At 43.4% G+C, this 13,321-nt stretch overlaps 1 protein-coding gene across 1 annotated transcript in view; it reads right to left on the reverse strand.

Moving 5' to 3' along the window:
• AFF3 (ALF transcription elongation factor 3) overlaps positions 1-13,321 on the reverse strand; it is a 478,488-nt gene that overhangs the window by 159,625 nt on the left and 305,542 nt on the right. Inside the window, exon 6 of the mRNA XM_087823693.1 lies at positions 3,127-3,207. Coding sequence (XP_087679819.1) covers positions 3,127-3,207 — 81 coding nt within the window. The remainder of the gene's footprint in view (positions 1-3,126; positions 3,208-13,321) is intronic.

Raw genomic sequence — 13,321 nt, forward strand, 5'->3', positions numbered from 1 at the left:
GATTCTTAGATTGACCTGGAAGAGAAACAGGTACAACAGGCAGAACTTTTGGATAATTAAAGAGGGTATTGGCCTGACCACATATATGTATGACAAGGCCAAAAATCATCAATAATTTCAACTAGGAGTCAGTCAACTACAGCCCACAGGCCAAATACAGCCCAGCCTCTGATTTGTTTTGTTTTAAACAATTTAATGCTTTTTAGCATATTCAGAGTTTATTACAATAATAAATTTTGGAATATTTTTATCACTTCAAAAAGAAATCCTTGCCTGACCAGGCATAGCTCAGCGGCTGAGCGTCGACCTAGGATCCAGGTGATCGGGGTTCGATTCCCGGTCAGGGCACATGCCTGGGTTGTGGGCCAGGCAGCCGATCAATGACTCTCTCATCATTGATGTTTCTATCTCTCTCTCCCTCTCCTTTCCTCTCTCTGAAATCAATAAAGATATATTAAAAAAAAAGAAAAAAAGAAAAGAAGCCTTTACCTGTTAGCTATCACTCAATCCCATCTCCCCACCTCTGAGCTGCAAGCAACCACTAATCTATTCTCTGTTTGCCTATTCTGGACATTTCAAACATATGAAATCATATAATATAACATGTGGTTGGCTGTGACTGGTTCCTCTCCCTCTCATTCAGCGTAACTTTTTAAAGGTTCTTCCACGGTGTATCAGGCAGCATAGCTTCACTCCCTGTCACGCCTGAGAAGTATTCCATTGTAAGGATATGTCACTTCTGCTGATCCGTTCATCAGCTGATGGGCATTTGTGCTGATCCCACTTATTGGCTACTATGATTAATGCTGCTATGAACGTGTGTAAGTTCTGTATAGACATGTGTTTTCAATCTCTCGGGTATGTACCTAGGAATGGAACTGCTGGATCATAGGCTAATGCGATGTTCGAGGAACTGCCCAAATGTTTTTCAAAGAGGCTGCACAATTTTATGATCCCACCAGCAACTGACAGCAGGTTTCCAATTTTTCTATACCCTTGCTAACACCCGTTACTGTTTGTTTCTGATTTTAGCTATTTGGGTAGCTATGACTCATGATCTCACTGTGATTTTGATTTTGATTAGTAATAGTGATAGTATCTCTTCATGTCCTTATTAGCCATTTGTAGATCTCCTTTGCCCATTCTTAAAATGAGTTATCCTTTTACTGTTGAATTGTAAGCGTTCTTTATATATTATGCTGTTATCTGTTTCTGTAAATAAAATTTTATTTGAACATAGCTACAGTCATTCATTTACGTATTGTCTGCAAAGCCTAAACTATTTACGACCTGAGCCTTGACAGAAAAAGTTTGTCAACCTTTGATTTACACAATGAGTTATTGGGAATGAAGTAAATATACTGAAAAAAGCAAAATAGATAGTCTTGAAACAAATCCATGTATTTATGAGAAATTTAGTTGCTGATAAATGTGGTATTTCAAAACAGAGGGGGGAAATATGGCCTAATTTTGTTAATAGTGTTATAATAATTTACTAGTCATTGGTAAGGATAAAACTAGAATCTTATGTTACACCATCCACAGATTTTTATTTAAACTTAAACCCCAAAGCTATAAAAGACTTAGAACAGAGAACATTGTTAGACTACTGGTGCAGGGAAGATTTTCTTTTTTTTTATCCCTGACAAAATCAAACACTTTGCTAGTATCAAAGGTACATAAATCAAGTTACAAGAAAATAGTTGTATCATATATAACAGACACATGAATAAGCAATAAGAAGTTCCTACAAATCATTTTTAAAATACAATATGAATGGGCAACGACTATGAATGGGCAAGTTGCAAGGAAAAAACAGCCTATGCTTCAGCTCAGATGGAATTGGAGAAACATGCAAAAGAGACAGCAACCCTGAGAAAGCAAATTTTCACCCAGAAACAAGGGTCAAAAGCCAGATAATATTAAACACTGGCAAAGATGCATAAGAGAGTGCTCTGGAAACAGTCGAGGGCAATTATGGCTTCTGCCGCCTCCAACACTGCAGTGCCTGTTCCGGGCTTAGTACTGGAGACAGTCAAAGAGGCATCACAAAGCCTGGGGAAACCGTTCGTGACAACCACCGGCCATAAACAATCCGAGCGGCCACCAAAAGGAGCTTGATTCGATCAATTACGGCAAATTCATACTATGAACTATTTTGCTGCCGTTAAGAAGAATGAAGAAAATATTCACTTGAAAAGCTCTCCAAATACACTTTAAGAAAAAGAAAATAACTCTTAGAGTGGAATTTACCATTGTGATAACTACAATAAAGAATTATTTTAATAGTTCACTTGAGAAAGTTGTCACATTACTATTTATGTATTGTGGGTATCTGGGGGGGAAAAAAATCAACTCTTAAAAAAAATGCTTTTAGTACTATACCATTTATGGGTTTTAAAAACTGCATATGCACATATATGTATATATAGTGCCAGAGTGACTGAAGCGGTACACATCGAACTCTTGGTCATAATCCCTGGGTAGGGAAATAAAATCTGGGCAAGGAAACTGGAAGTTTTCATATTTTGCTCCTTCTATTTGCATAATTTCATCTTTATAACAAGTATGAAGTGACATGTTAGTTGTATTCAAATAAAACATATTAGACTCATGTATAATTTACATACATTTTGTAGCTAATTTTTTTGTGTATTTGTCTTTAGAAAATATCAAAATCTTTTTAAGTTCTAAATAATATTTTATACTTTATAAAAGATATCTAAGCAGAATTAAGTATTATATATCCTCAATTCTAAGACATTGATTTTAAGATTCATTATTAATTCAATAACAGCTTTTTAGGAAAAAACAAGCATACAATCACACTGAATGTATAAAATTACTGTAAGATGCATTTCAACTTCACTAATGTTTCCAGATAAAATGACAACTATGATATGTATCACATTTTGCATTAAGTATGGAAGTACAGGTAAGTAAAACTGCAATCTTCATTTTCCCCTTTGATGAATAAATATAGGTTTGCAAAATGTTAAAAAATCAGATCCATATGCCTCTGGCAGGAATATTTACAAAGAAGAAGACAATCATGGGACAACCCACTGTCCACAGGAAATTCTGGTTCAATGAAGCATATTGTTCCTGAGTGACACAAGATCTCACCTTATTTGGAAATGAAAATTTGCTTGGTTCCACTTTGCCAGGTGCCTGAATCGCAGAAAGTGGCGGAAGCCAGGTCATCTCCTAAAGGGAGGAAACCCAAACAACATTAATACAGAGAGTATTTAGAGCCGGCAGGATATAAAGCAGCTATAAAGCCCGCCTCGCTAAGGCATGGAAGGGTAAGGAGTGAACAGAGGTGGAAGAATGAGAGGGATTTTAAAAAAATGTGAAACGCACTTTTACGACTTCCCCCCTAATTTTACCAATTCTTGGTTCCATGGCTATAGATCTACAAGGTTGTCCTATTTTCACTTCAATTAAGCTCCTGAGTAAAGGGACAGCCCAGCGGTAAAAGTTCTACGGAAATTGCTGTACAAATGGGCTGCTTCTCCAGGACTTGATCCCACAAAATTCACAGGGTGTTTCTGAAGGACTGCACAAAGCACTTTCAACTTTAGGGATCACTATTACAGGACCTGTTTATTTTATTAGAAACTCGTATGAGCATGAGTTTCCAGTTAGCCCCCACACGTCACTTCGCTCTTCATAAAAATGTCATTCATGGAGAAGTGAAGACACAAATCACATGTATGAAACAAAGAGAGAGTGTGTCGTGATGTTTCTAACGGTAGTAAGAAGCCAACTTGAGCTCAGCATGCGACAGTCTGCCATGTGCTTTCTGACATGCACAGTCACTAGGCTGAGACAGAGGGGGGTCCTTTAGTCACTTCCAGGATTCGCCGTCAGTTCCACCTCCTGGAAGATATCTGCATTCACTACAGGACTGCGGGGTTAAATGGAATCAATTTCTGATCACCAGGAAACCGGCTTCGAGTTTACAAATAGGTTCTGAACCCGATTGCTCCATTTGCATCTACTTCCAACAAACCTAAGCAGGCACAGAAGCAGTTGTCCACTTTAAGAGAAGTGAGAAATTTTCTCTTTAGCTGAAGACGTTTCCTCACCTCCTCTGGCTGGGCGTGGGGTGGTGCTGAAAGGGGTTCTGCCAGGGTTTTGGGGTGAGGATTTCTTCAGGATGGTCCTGTGCCCCCTTTCCTTGGGTAACTCTCCTTCCCCAGCACGTCAGACGGCGCAGACCCACAGGGAGCAGGGAGATGAGTGTATTCACGCCCCCGTGGGAGGATTTACTGCCCCTGCACATGTCCCGCCCGCGACACATGCTCCACGGGGGGGTTGGGGAGGCCCTTCTCCACTCTGCTGGCACCGAGGTTTCTCCGATGGCAGGCAAAGGAAGACCAGGGACCCTTCCTGTGCCTCCCTCACTCCCAAGTATCTGCCCATCCCACCGTCTCTCCCCCTGGGGTCTCCTGTGAGGTCCATGCCCAGGAGGAGAGCGGGCACGCAGCCCACTTTGCCATGAACAGGCAACCAAGCAGCGTGTCTGCGATGTCCCCCCTTTCCTTCGGTTCCCCGACCTGCCACCCTAATCACGCCCTGGTTACTGTTCCCCGGAGTTACCGCAGGAGCCGCCTGACTGCTGCTTTCCTGTCATTCCTAAGCCACCCTCCACACCTCCGTCAACTCATTTTTCCTGATGTGCGGGTGGCAACGGGAAGCGCCACTTCTACAGCATCTCCACAGGCCATCACATACACAAAGACAACGACGGTGACAAATGATGGCAACGAAGACGGCGCAACGGTCCTCCCGCTGTGCTTACGGTTCCAGAGCACTTCCACGCGCTTTCTCACTGACACCCAACCTTTAAGGTCACTGCCCTCATGTCCACACTGGAGGTGCGCAGTCGAAGCTCAGGATTAAACGATCTGCCCACGTCCCCTCAGTTCACAGGCGCCACCTCTGGGGTGTTTGCACACCTCTCCCCCCCCCCACCAGCGCTTGTTTTTCACCCTACGGCATCGGCCCCAGAGGCAAACAGTATTCGAGACCTTCTGCAACAAGGGCGGGTGTCAGCCTGTGACATTTTATTCATCTATATACACACGTCCGTATAAGAAAAACCACAGGGTCTGCTTTTACTTTCGCTGCCCCCTTTATGTGTGAATGCCCTACCCCCATATGCCTGCTGGGTTCCTATCCGTCCCTTAGGGCTCATCCCAAACATCGTTTATGTCATGGGGCCTTGGCTGATTCCCCTGCTAATCCAATGCGACATGACAGTTCCCTTCTCATGCTCTTCCAAAGCACTATTTCTCTCTCTTATTGTAACTCCCAGGTTCTTTTCCTGTGTTTAGTTTTATAAATATACACCGCTATCTGCACTCAACCATGCTGCTTTCTTCTGATACCCTCCCCCAATGCAGAAATCACACAAAAAATCACACTAAGGAATCCTAATCATCTCTCTCAAGAGCATTCAGTTTTACTAAACATAATCCCCAAGTAGAAATCCTAATAATTTCTTTCAAGAATATTCCGATTTATTAAACATAACCCTTTAAAAGCAAACGGAAGATTTCTTCAGAGGGACAGTGTCTACTCATCTGTGTAGGTCAGGGGGAGAGAAGGTCCATTCGGAGGGCTGTTATAAGGCAGCAAAATCACTTGCTCTGGCCCTGCCAAAGGACTCAAAATTCAATAGATCTAGGAGCTTTTTTCATGGCTAATTTTTAAGCTGATAATTTTGTATGGCCCAAGAATGATGTTATAAATATCCAAATGGGCCTTGGCAGAAAAAAGTTCCCTATCCCTGATGTAGATGAAGCACCTTATAGACTAAGTGCCTAAAATTAACTTGTTGACTTGAATTAATGCCCACATTTCAATGCAAATTTGCTCACTAACACTCTGAGTATTTCCATGTCATTTCCCACCTAATTAGTGTTGCTGTATATGTGAAGGAATAATAAAAGACAATAGGGTTGCTTGAAATATATTTGGGTTGGTTTTAAATCAATAGGGTTGCTTTAAATCTATTAGAATCTCCAAAAACAAAGAACTACTTATATATTTGTTAATTAGATATTTGTTTTCAATGAATGTGCAATGACTTTTTAAGACTGATTATCCATTATATTAGAATTCTCCGTTAGGGTTGCATGGAAAAATTTAGGGCAAATAGATTATTTCTGTTTTATCTTCTGTCACTTACTAGCTCAGTGAGCTTAGGTAAGTCACATCTTCAGTAACCTGTAGTGATTTCAGGGCACAGACTTTGGAATCCATCAGATTTTAATTTGTAGTATCTTAGAACCGGAGAAAACAGAGATGCTAACTAGCTCATGGTTTAATCATGAGCATTAAATGAGATAATACCATATAGTGCATAGCATGGCTCTCTTATGTTTAATCATTCAATGAAAGACAGCAATGATTAATATCAAGCTTAGTTTCAGAATTTTTGTCCCTAAAATAAGAAAGAGAATTTCTCTCTGAGCTTTAGATGTTGGGATTCTGGGGATAGAAGAATATATGGAAAAGAGTTTTTGTAGAAGAATGAAGTACTATGCAAATGTAATCTGTAATTAAGCTAGCAATTATTACCACAAACTATATATTACTAAAACAAAGTTATTTAAAGAGATTATGATTCGTAAGTATGATATGTACTTTCCATTGGAGAAAATGTCCCCAAGTTTTCTCATGGGAACAAATCTCTGACATAATAATAGTAGTCAGTGAGATAAGATTTGATGAAAAGGTGTTTACTGTGTATCTTTTTCTGGTAGTGATTTAACATGTAAGCAAAGGGGAAAGCTTCATAACTGCTAAAATTTCCCTTAGTTTGCCTCGCTTCACAGGGAAAGCTATTTTATTGCAAGGCCGCCGATCCCATGCCCCTGTATGCTCTGCTCCCCACTACCCCTCGTGTTCCAGACCTCCCTGGCTCAACCATTCCTTCATTACTGCTTTGCTCTATTTATTTCCTCCACTTGGGTGTCCCTTAGTCACATCCTGGACCACAGGTAAGACCGGAAGAGAAAGAGAATGGTAAAGCCAAGTTCTCCAAAGTCAGGTAGCTACCTTCTGATCTTACAGGCTCCTCTCATACGTCTTCGATCTGTATGCCTTCCCTCCCTTTTGATCTCCCCGTCACACAGGAATGAGGCCACACCCCATTCCCCGGCACTGGGAGGTCCTCAGTTTTGAACCTCGCATCCTGAGCCAACTGACAGATTAAGAATCAACATATCTGTGTTAACACAGCCTCACAGTCCCAGCCCGAAGCAGATGTCTCGTTACCCTAGGGACATATTTCAGGGTGTCTTCTTATTTCTTAGATAGGCGTAAATGCCAAGTCTCTTTATAGCAAACACACTCAGTTTTCTCCTAAATGTAAGAACAGATGGGTAAATGATAAGAGTCTAGAATACTGCATTTCATTAACTGCCCAGCTTTTTCTCCACCCCCCAATTTCCAGAGCGCCATGGGCACGCATGTGCTTTCCATTTTCATGTCTATCATATAGCAAGACTGACCATGAGTCCCCAAAATCCATAGTTTCAAGAGTACACTGTGTTCATTTTGCACAACCCTCCTCTCCCTCCATGGAGTTACCCATGTACTCTGATGTCACCTGCAAAGGCCTGTCCTAGGACAAACGGCTGAAACTTAGGATATCCAACATAGCTCTTTATTTAAAAAGAGAAGAAAGAAAAATTGAATTTTAGCCTGAAGTCTAATCTTAAGAGTTCAAAATGTACAGTTATGAAGACCTGCAAAGCACATTTAGTTTGCAGAAAAACTAGAAAAAATGTAAACAATATTTTAATTTTCCCACTAAAATCAGTGATGAGAACTCATTCCCTGGTCTCTTTCCCTGTCTCGGTTTCCCCACTGCAATCTGTCTCAGTCACGGCCACAGAAGTGTTTTCTCGAAAATCACGACTAAGCCGCACTTGCTCAAAAGCTCCCAGTGACCCTGCTCCAACACTGAAGGGGGTGTCATCAAGGGACGCACAGTGTCGCTGCCTGTTCCCATCCTGGGCAGTCCTCCCCGAGCCATGTGTGCTAACACCCCATTCCTCTTGTCCGGCCCTGGCTTTCCTGTCCCGACATTTTCTGGTTTTCCTTTCATGGCTTTCCAACTCCGCTTACTGGGCCGGGAAGTTCAGTGAGCAGTGCTATCCTCAGCCAGGGCTGCACACTTACCCTCCTTTACCCACGATCCCTGCTGCGTATTTAATATCTACATGCTACCTGGGCTTTGAGTTTTCCTCTTGTGCGTCTCCTCTATCAGATGATGCACTTTTTAACCCCTACGAGATCACAACCTCTTTGAGAGAAGGGATCTCTTGCAGCACCTGGAGGCCCAGCACCATGGGCCCAACACTAGGAATTCATCTAATCTCTCTGGGTTCTCTTTTTCTGCCTGTAAAACGATGGCAACAGTAACTTACACTTGTTCCACCAAACACATACGACTGCTGCCAGGGTCGAGAGAGATGAAATTGCTTCTCCCTCGTTCAGCAACGCCCCAGGGTGGGCTGCCAGCTCAGGGGTCTGCCGGGAAGGAGGGATTTTCTCCCAGGCCTGGCAAATGACCAGTTAACTCCAGAATTCTGGGTACTCAGGACTTACTCCTTTCTAAATAAAACGGGTTAATTGTCACCTGGGAATGAAACATAAAGTGCCGGTCGGTTTTCACGTGTGGCAGTGGCTGCCGCAGATCACAGCGTTTCTGTTTTCAGTTTCCATCAGAAAATCACTCAGCTTTTCAGTTCTTTTACATGTGTTATCCGTGTTATGACACTCTGATCAGACAACTGCTGGCGACAACAGAACATGGTAATTTTTATTATTGCCTATCCTTTGAATGCTGAGGCGCACAGGAGCGCGGATCTGGTGAGAGGGAAAATGTGCCCGCGGGCTGGCTCCTGGGAGGCCGAGCCCAGCCCCTGAGGAGACGGTGGGAGAAACACTCGGGGACTAGGGCTCACGCTCTAGTTGTCAACCATCCCTGGCCTTTAACTGCGGCTCCAAGGTCAGACTTGTGGGCTGGGCAGATCTGAGCTCAGAACAAGATCACAGTGAAAACTTCTAAGCTTGTGCCGGAATCAACAAAAATCCAAGAATATTCTCATTCTGTTACTACAGGAGAAGGGCCTATAGCTTGAAAAGTAATAGTAGTATAGTGTATTCGGCCCATTATTTTGATGGAAACATTACTTACGAAAAGATTTTGGAAAATCAGTAGCTGTTGATAAAAAAAAAAACACCTTCCTTACTGAGATTTTAAAAAATCTATTTTACATAGCACAATTTAGGCTCCTAAAATTGCAAATAACCGATAAAAACCTGTAATAACAACATTACCAAAAATCATAGCGAAATCTCATTTCTTTAAACTGAAAACCTGGGAATATGTCCAATTTGAACCAAAGCTGACCCAAAAAGGGGATTCCCAGCAGCTATATGTATTTTCTGGTCTTGTGGATGCCCCTAGATGGGAGAATCTCAGACTGGAACATCAACTAACCTAATTCATCACAACACCGCAGAGCTTGTTAAACTTCTTGCTGTCCCCTGTTCTCAGTGAGGTTGATCCTCAAAGGATCAAAAAGAGGGTGCGCTTTGTAGGTAAAGATTAATGGAATCAATTCAGGAAGCAGCTTTCAATTCGGGTCTCACAGACTGAGCAAGGCAGGGAGCACATGTGCACAGGGACTGATTCGGCCCCGGGGCTAAGGCCGAATTCAAAAGGAAGCCTCCGGACGAGCTCAAGGACACCTTAGACCCGCGCCTCCCACGCACTCCTTTGTCCATAAGCCTTCCAGTTCTCAAAAAGCTGAGGCCACCCGGTGTCTGGCTTTTCAATATTTCCTTCACATCGTGAAGAGTGCTATTCACCCTAAGGAGGCCAATTCTGTGCCCTGGAGATGCGCTGCTCACCCCGGACTTCTGCTGTCCCCACAAACTCTGGACTCTCCACGGAAAAGGGTAAGAGCACAGACTGAAGTTGATTTTATTGTCCCTCGTAAAAAATTATTTCCTGCCAGATCCCTTCATTTTGGACTCTACTAAAGATTTCTTGTCCTAGATGTAGTTTTGTTGTTGTTTTTCCAGCTGTCTTCCGCGGCAGGAAGATGGACGTGACCTGTCTTCTCTCGTCCCTCTGCGTTCACTGCATTCCCCATTCCATCTATTCACTTGGGACCTTTCCGAACGATAAAAACCATACATTCCTCAAATGCATTTTTAGGTTCACCTGGCTTTCAAGGTTCATTTTATTTCTGTTTCAAACACACTATAATTCTCATTCTTAAGTGTGGGAATTGTTTCCAGAACTGAATGTTGTGTTAAAATGTTAAAAATAGTCAAGTCTACATCAGGTTCTCAGAATTTAGAGAAGGGGGCTGGATATTGAGTGTACAGATGCAGGAACTGAACGCCTTCTGCTAACCCCAGGCGACAATGCCGGCCCCGAGTCCCTGCTCAGCACACAGGCACCTGCTCGTTCCCTGCACTCTTATAAGCCTCATGCCCCTGACGAGAAGCATGAATTGGTCTAATTTTAAAAGAGGCTTAAAAAAAGAATAAAGCCTCTGAGGGGTATTAAGAGGATTTCCCAAATTCTGAATCTGGGGCTGGAATAGACTGTTTCTGAGAATAAATCACATTAAGTCTAGGTTTATAAGAAGTGAGCTAAATTTCTGACCAGTTCATGAGAAAGGTTGTGTTATTAATGATGCCACTGGTCACCTTATTTCTGATGGCCAATACACAGTTTAGTGGTAGCACAAACATCCAGAAATCAGTCCTCCTAACAGACATGTAGATTATAAGCAGTCTCGGAACGAGCTCTGGTTTGCAGCAGTCAGATTCTCCTTCCTATGCATTGAGGGTAAAGATGGTTTATTTGGGACAGAGAGGAAGAAGGGAAGGGGGTGAGAATTACATTCTTGGCCATGTTTACCCCACCCCCACCCCCCGAACTCCTTTCTACAGAAGATACGTGGAAATGTGCATCTGACAAAACCCACGTCGAACACGGAGGAGCAGAATGGCAGAGCAGAAAAGGCCTGGGGTTGGCGCCGGAGAAACCTTGTTTAATCTCGACCCTGCCACGGACCAGCCGGATGACCCTGGGCAACTGTACCTTTCTGATTACTGGTGTCCTCATCGGTAACTTGGAGTTAATAACCCTCCCTGGCAGGATTGGCAATCACTATACAAGGGGCCTAGCACAGCATCTGGCACAAAGTAGGTGCTCCACAGAATGGAATTATTGCTGTTTTACTAATTAGTGTTGGCGGCTTTCCGCATGGGCCTTGGAAGGGAGGGGATGAATGAATATAGGAAAAGACATTTATGACTTTGTTTTTCAGTCTACTTCACTCAGTTAATTATTTATTATTTAACTAATTATTCACAGTCAAATGCAAGGCATAATCAAAGTGTCCTTGTTAGGCAGTAACTTGCTTCCCTAACTCCCTCTGCCACGAAAGCACCATGGGCCAAAGGGCAGCGGTGCCATCTCAGCTTCGGGCGTTTTTCTTCAATGGGACAGTGACGAGTAATCAGGATGCATCCTCTTTCCAAAAGCTGGTTTGGGGTTCTAAAGAGTTTAGAAGCTTTGCCTTTAAGCCTATAGACTAGCCTGGGGCAACAGCTAGGGCAGTTTAGCTAGAACTCTGGCCTGCGAGCCCTTCTCAGGTGATCTGAAGGAGGCGAAGGGGACATGTGCATGTGGAGGAGGAGAGCTACTATGCTATGGTAACAGGAGTTAGCACCTGGGCAGGAAGGACACAGGGAAAGGCATCCAGGTGGGACAAGAATGGTCCCTGAAAGCCACAAGGGTTGACATGAAAGTCCCAGGTATGGGAGGACTTCCAGTTCGCCAAGAGAGGCAAGTCTCAGGCGCTGCGGTGCTGTGTGTGCACCTGTCGCCAGCACCACCTTTCTCCCTCTCAAGCCTTTTCCCAGGTAAGTTCCTGCTGAACACACAGGCTTCTGTCTATCAACTTTGCCCAAATATTTCTTCCTGGTGTGAGAGGTGATTTAGAAATCATTAAATGGCACTGCCCTAGTCCAGCAGGCACGGCCCCTAGTCTCAGGGATGATTCGTGAAAAGTAGGGTGACTAAAGGAGACGGGAATCTGCTGAAGTACTGCAGGTATGGACAGCCAGACCCAGAGGTTAGCCTTGGGGAAGAAACCATCTTTTTTATTTTTAACTACGAGGTTAAAATATCCTTAAAAAGTAGAAGCAAAAGATTAATATGTTTTCCTCCCAAAAGGTCATAGGTCTGCAAGAAAAGAGAAGTCAGGGCCAAAAGCGAAACAGGATGGCAACTGTTTTTATTAGAAGAAAAGGCATTAAAAAGATTGAGTTAGGACAGGCTGATAAAGAGCTTGTCCTTTGGGAAAAGATACTCTGTAAGAGCAAAGAAATAAAGATAAAAGAGGAAGGCACAAAATTAATGCTGTCTAAAGATGATAAGATCCTGAACTCAGCTGCTGATGTCTTTAAACGGGGAAAGGAAGAAGAGAACCTCAGGAAATTAGGAAGCAAAGACCGTCTTGCAGGGTCTCCGTGGGGAGAGCGTGAGAAGGAAGGGTCTGAACGCACAAGGGCAAGTGGACAGTCCACAGATTTCAGACAGATGTTCGCATTCTTTGATCCTTGCCCCAAACACAGGCATAGTTCCCGGTCTTGAGAAGGGGTCTAAAATAGCTTATGGCTTCGTGAAGCCAATCAGTGCCGTTTCTGCTGGTGCACCAGACATGCAGTCAACTGCACACGTATCTGAGCAGCCACCACGTGCCAGGAGGACACAGCGCAGGACAGAGCAGACGTGGCCCCGCTCTTAGGAAGCGTGAGACACGGTGGCAAAGATGAGCAATAGGCAACGAACGAAGAAATGTGAACGCAACAGGCTCATATTCCTCATGGTTGCTGTGGTTTCTGTGTGTGTGTGTGTGTGTGTGTGTGTGTGTGCGCGAGATGGAGCTGCTCCTGCCACCCACACCAGCCGGCCTTTAGCGTTGGTCCTCATGGTTCTGCGTTGGTCCCATGAATCGAATTAGTGTTTTGGCAAAAAAGCAGCATGAGAGGAGCACGGTTGCGGAATCAGACATGTGAGGAGCCGCCTTGTGGCTAAAACAGTACCTGGGGCTTATGGAGACAAAAGCACAATTCCAGTCAATGTGTTAAAGCTACAGGAGAGAGTTTGGTTTTTATAAACTTTCTAAGAATTTCTGTCGCTAATATTACACCCGTGCTATGTGATACCTGCTGTTTTAGGAGCTGGGGATACAGCTGCAAATAAGGT

Source organism: Miniopterus natalensis, chromosome 13 (genome assembly GCF_054644295.1).
Source record: "Miniopterus natalensis isolate mMinNat1 chromosome 13, mMinNat1.hap1, whole genome shotgun sequence".
Lineage (NCBI taxonomy): Eukaryota > Metazoa > Chordata > Mammalia > Chiroptera > Miniopteridae > Miniopterus > Miniopterus natalensis.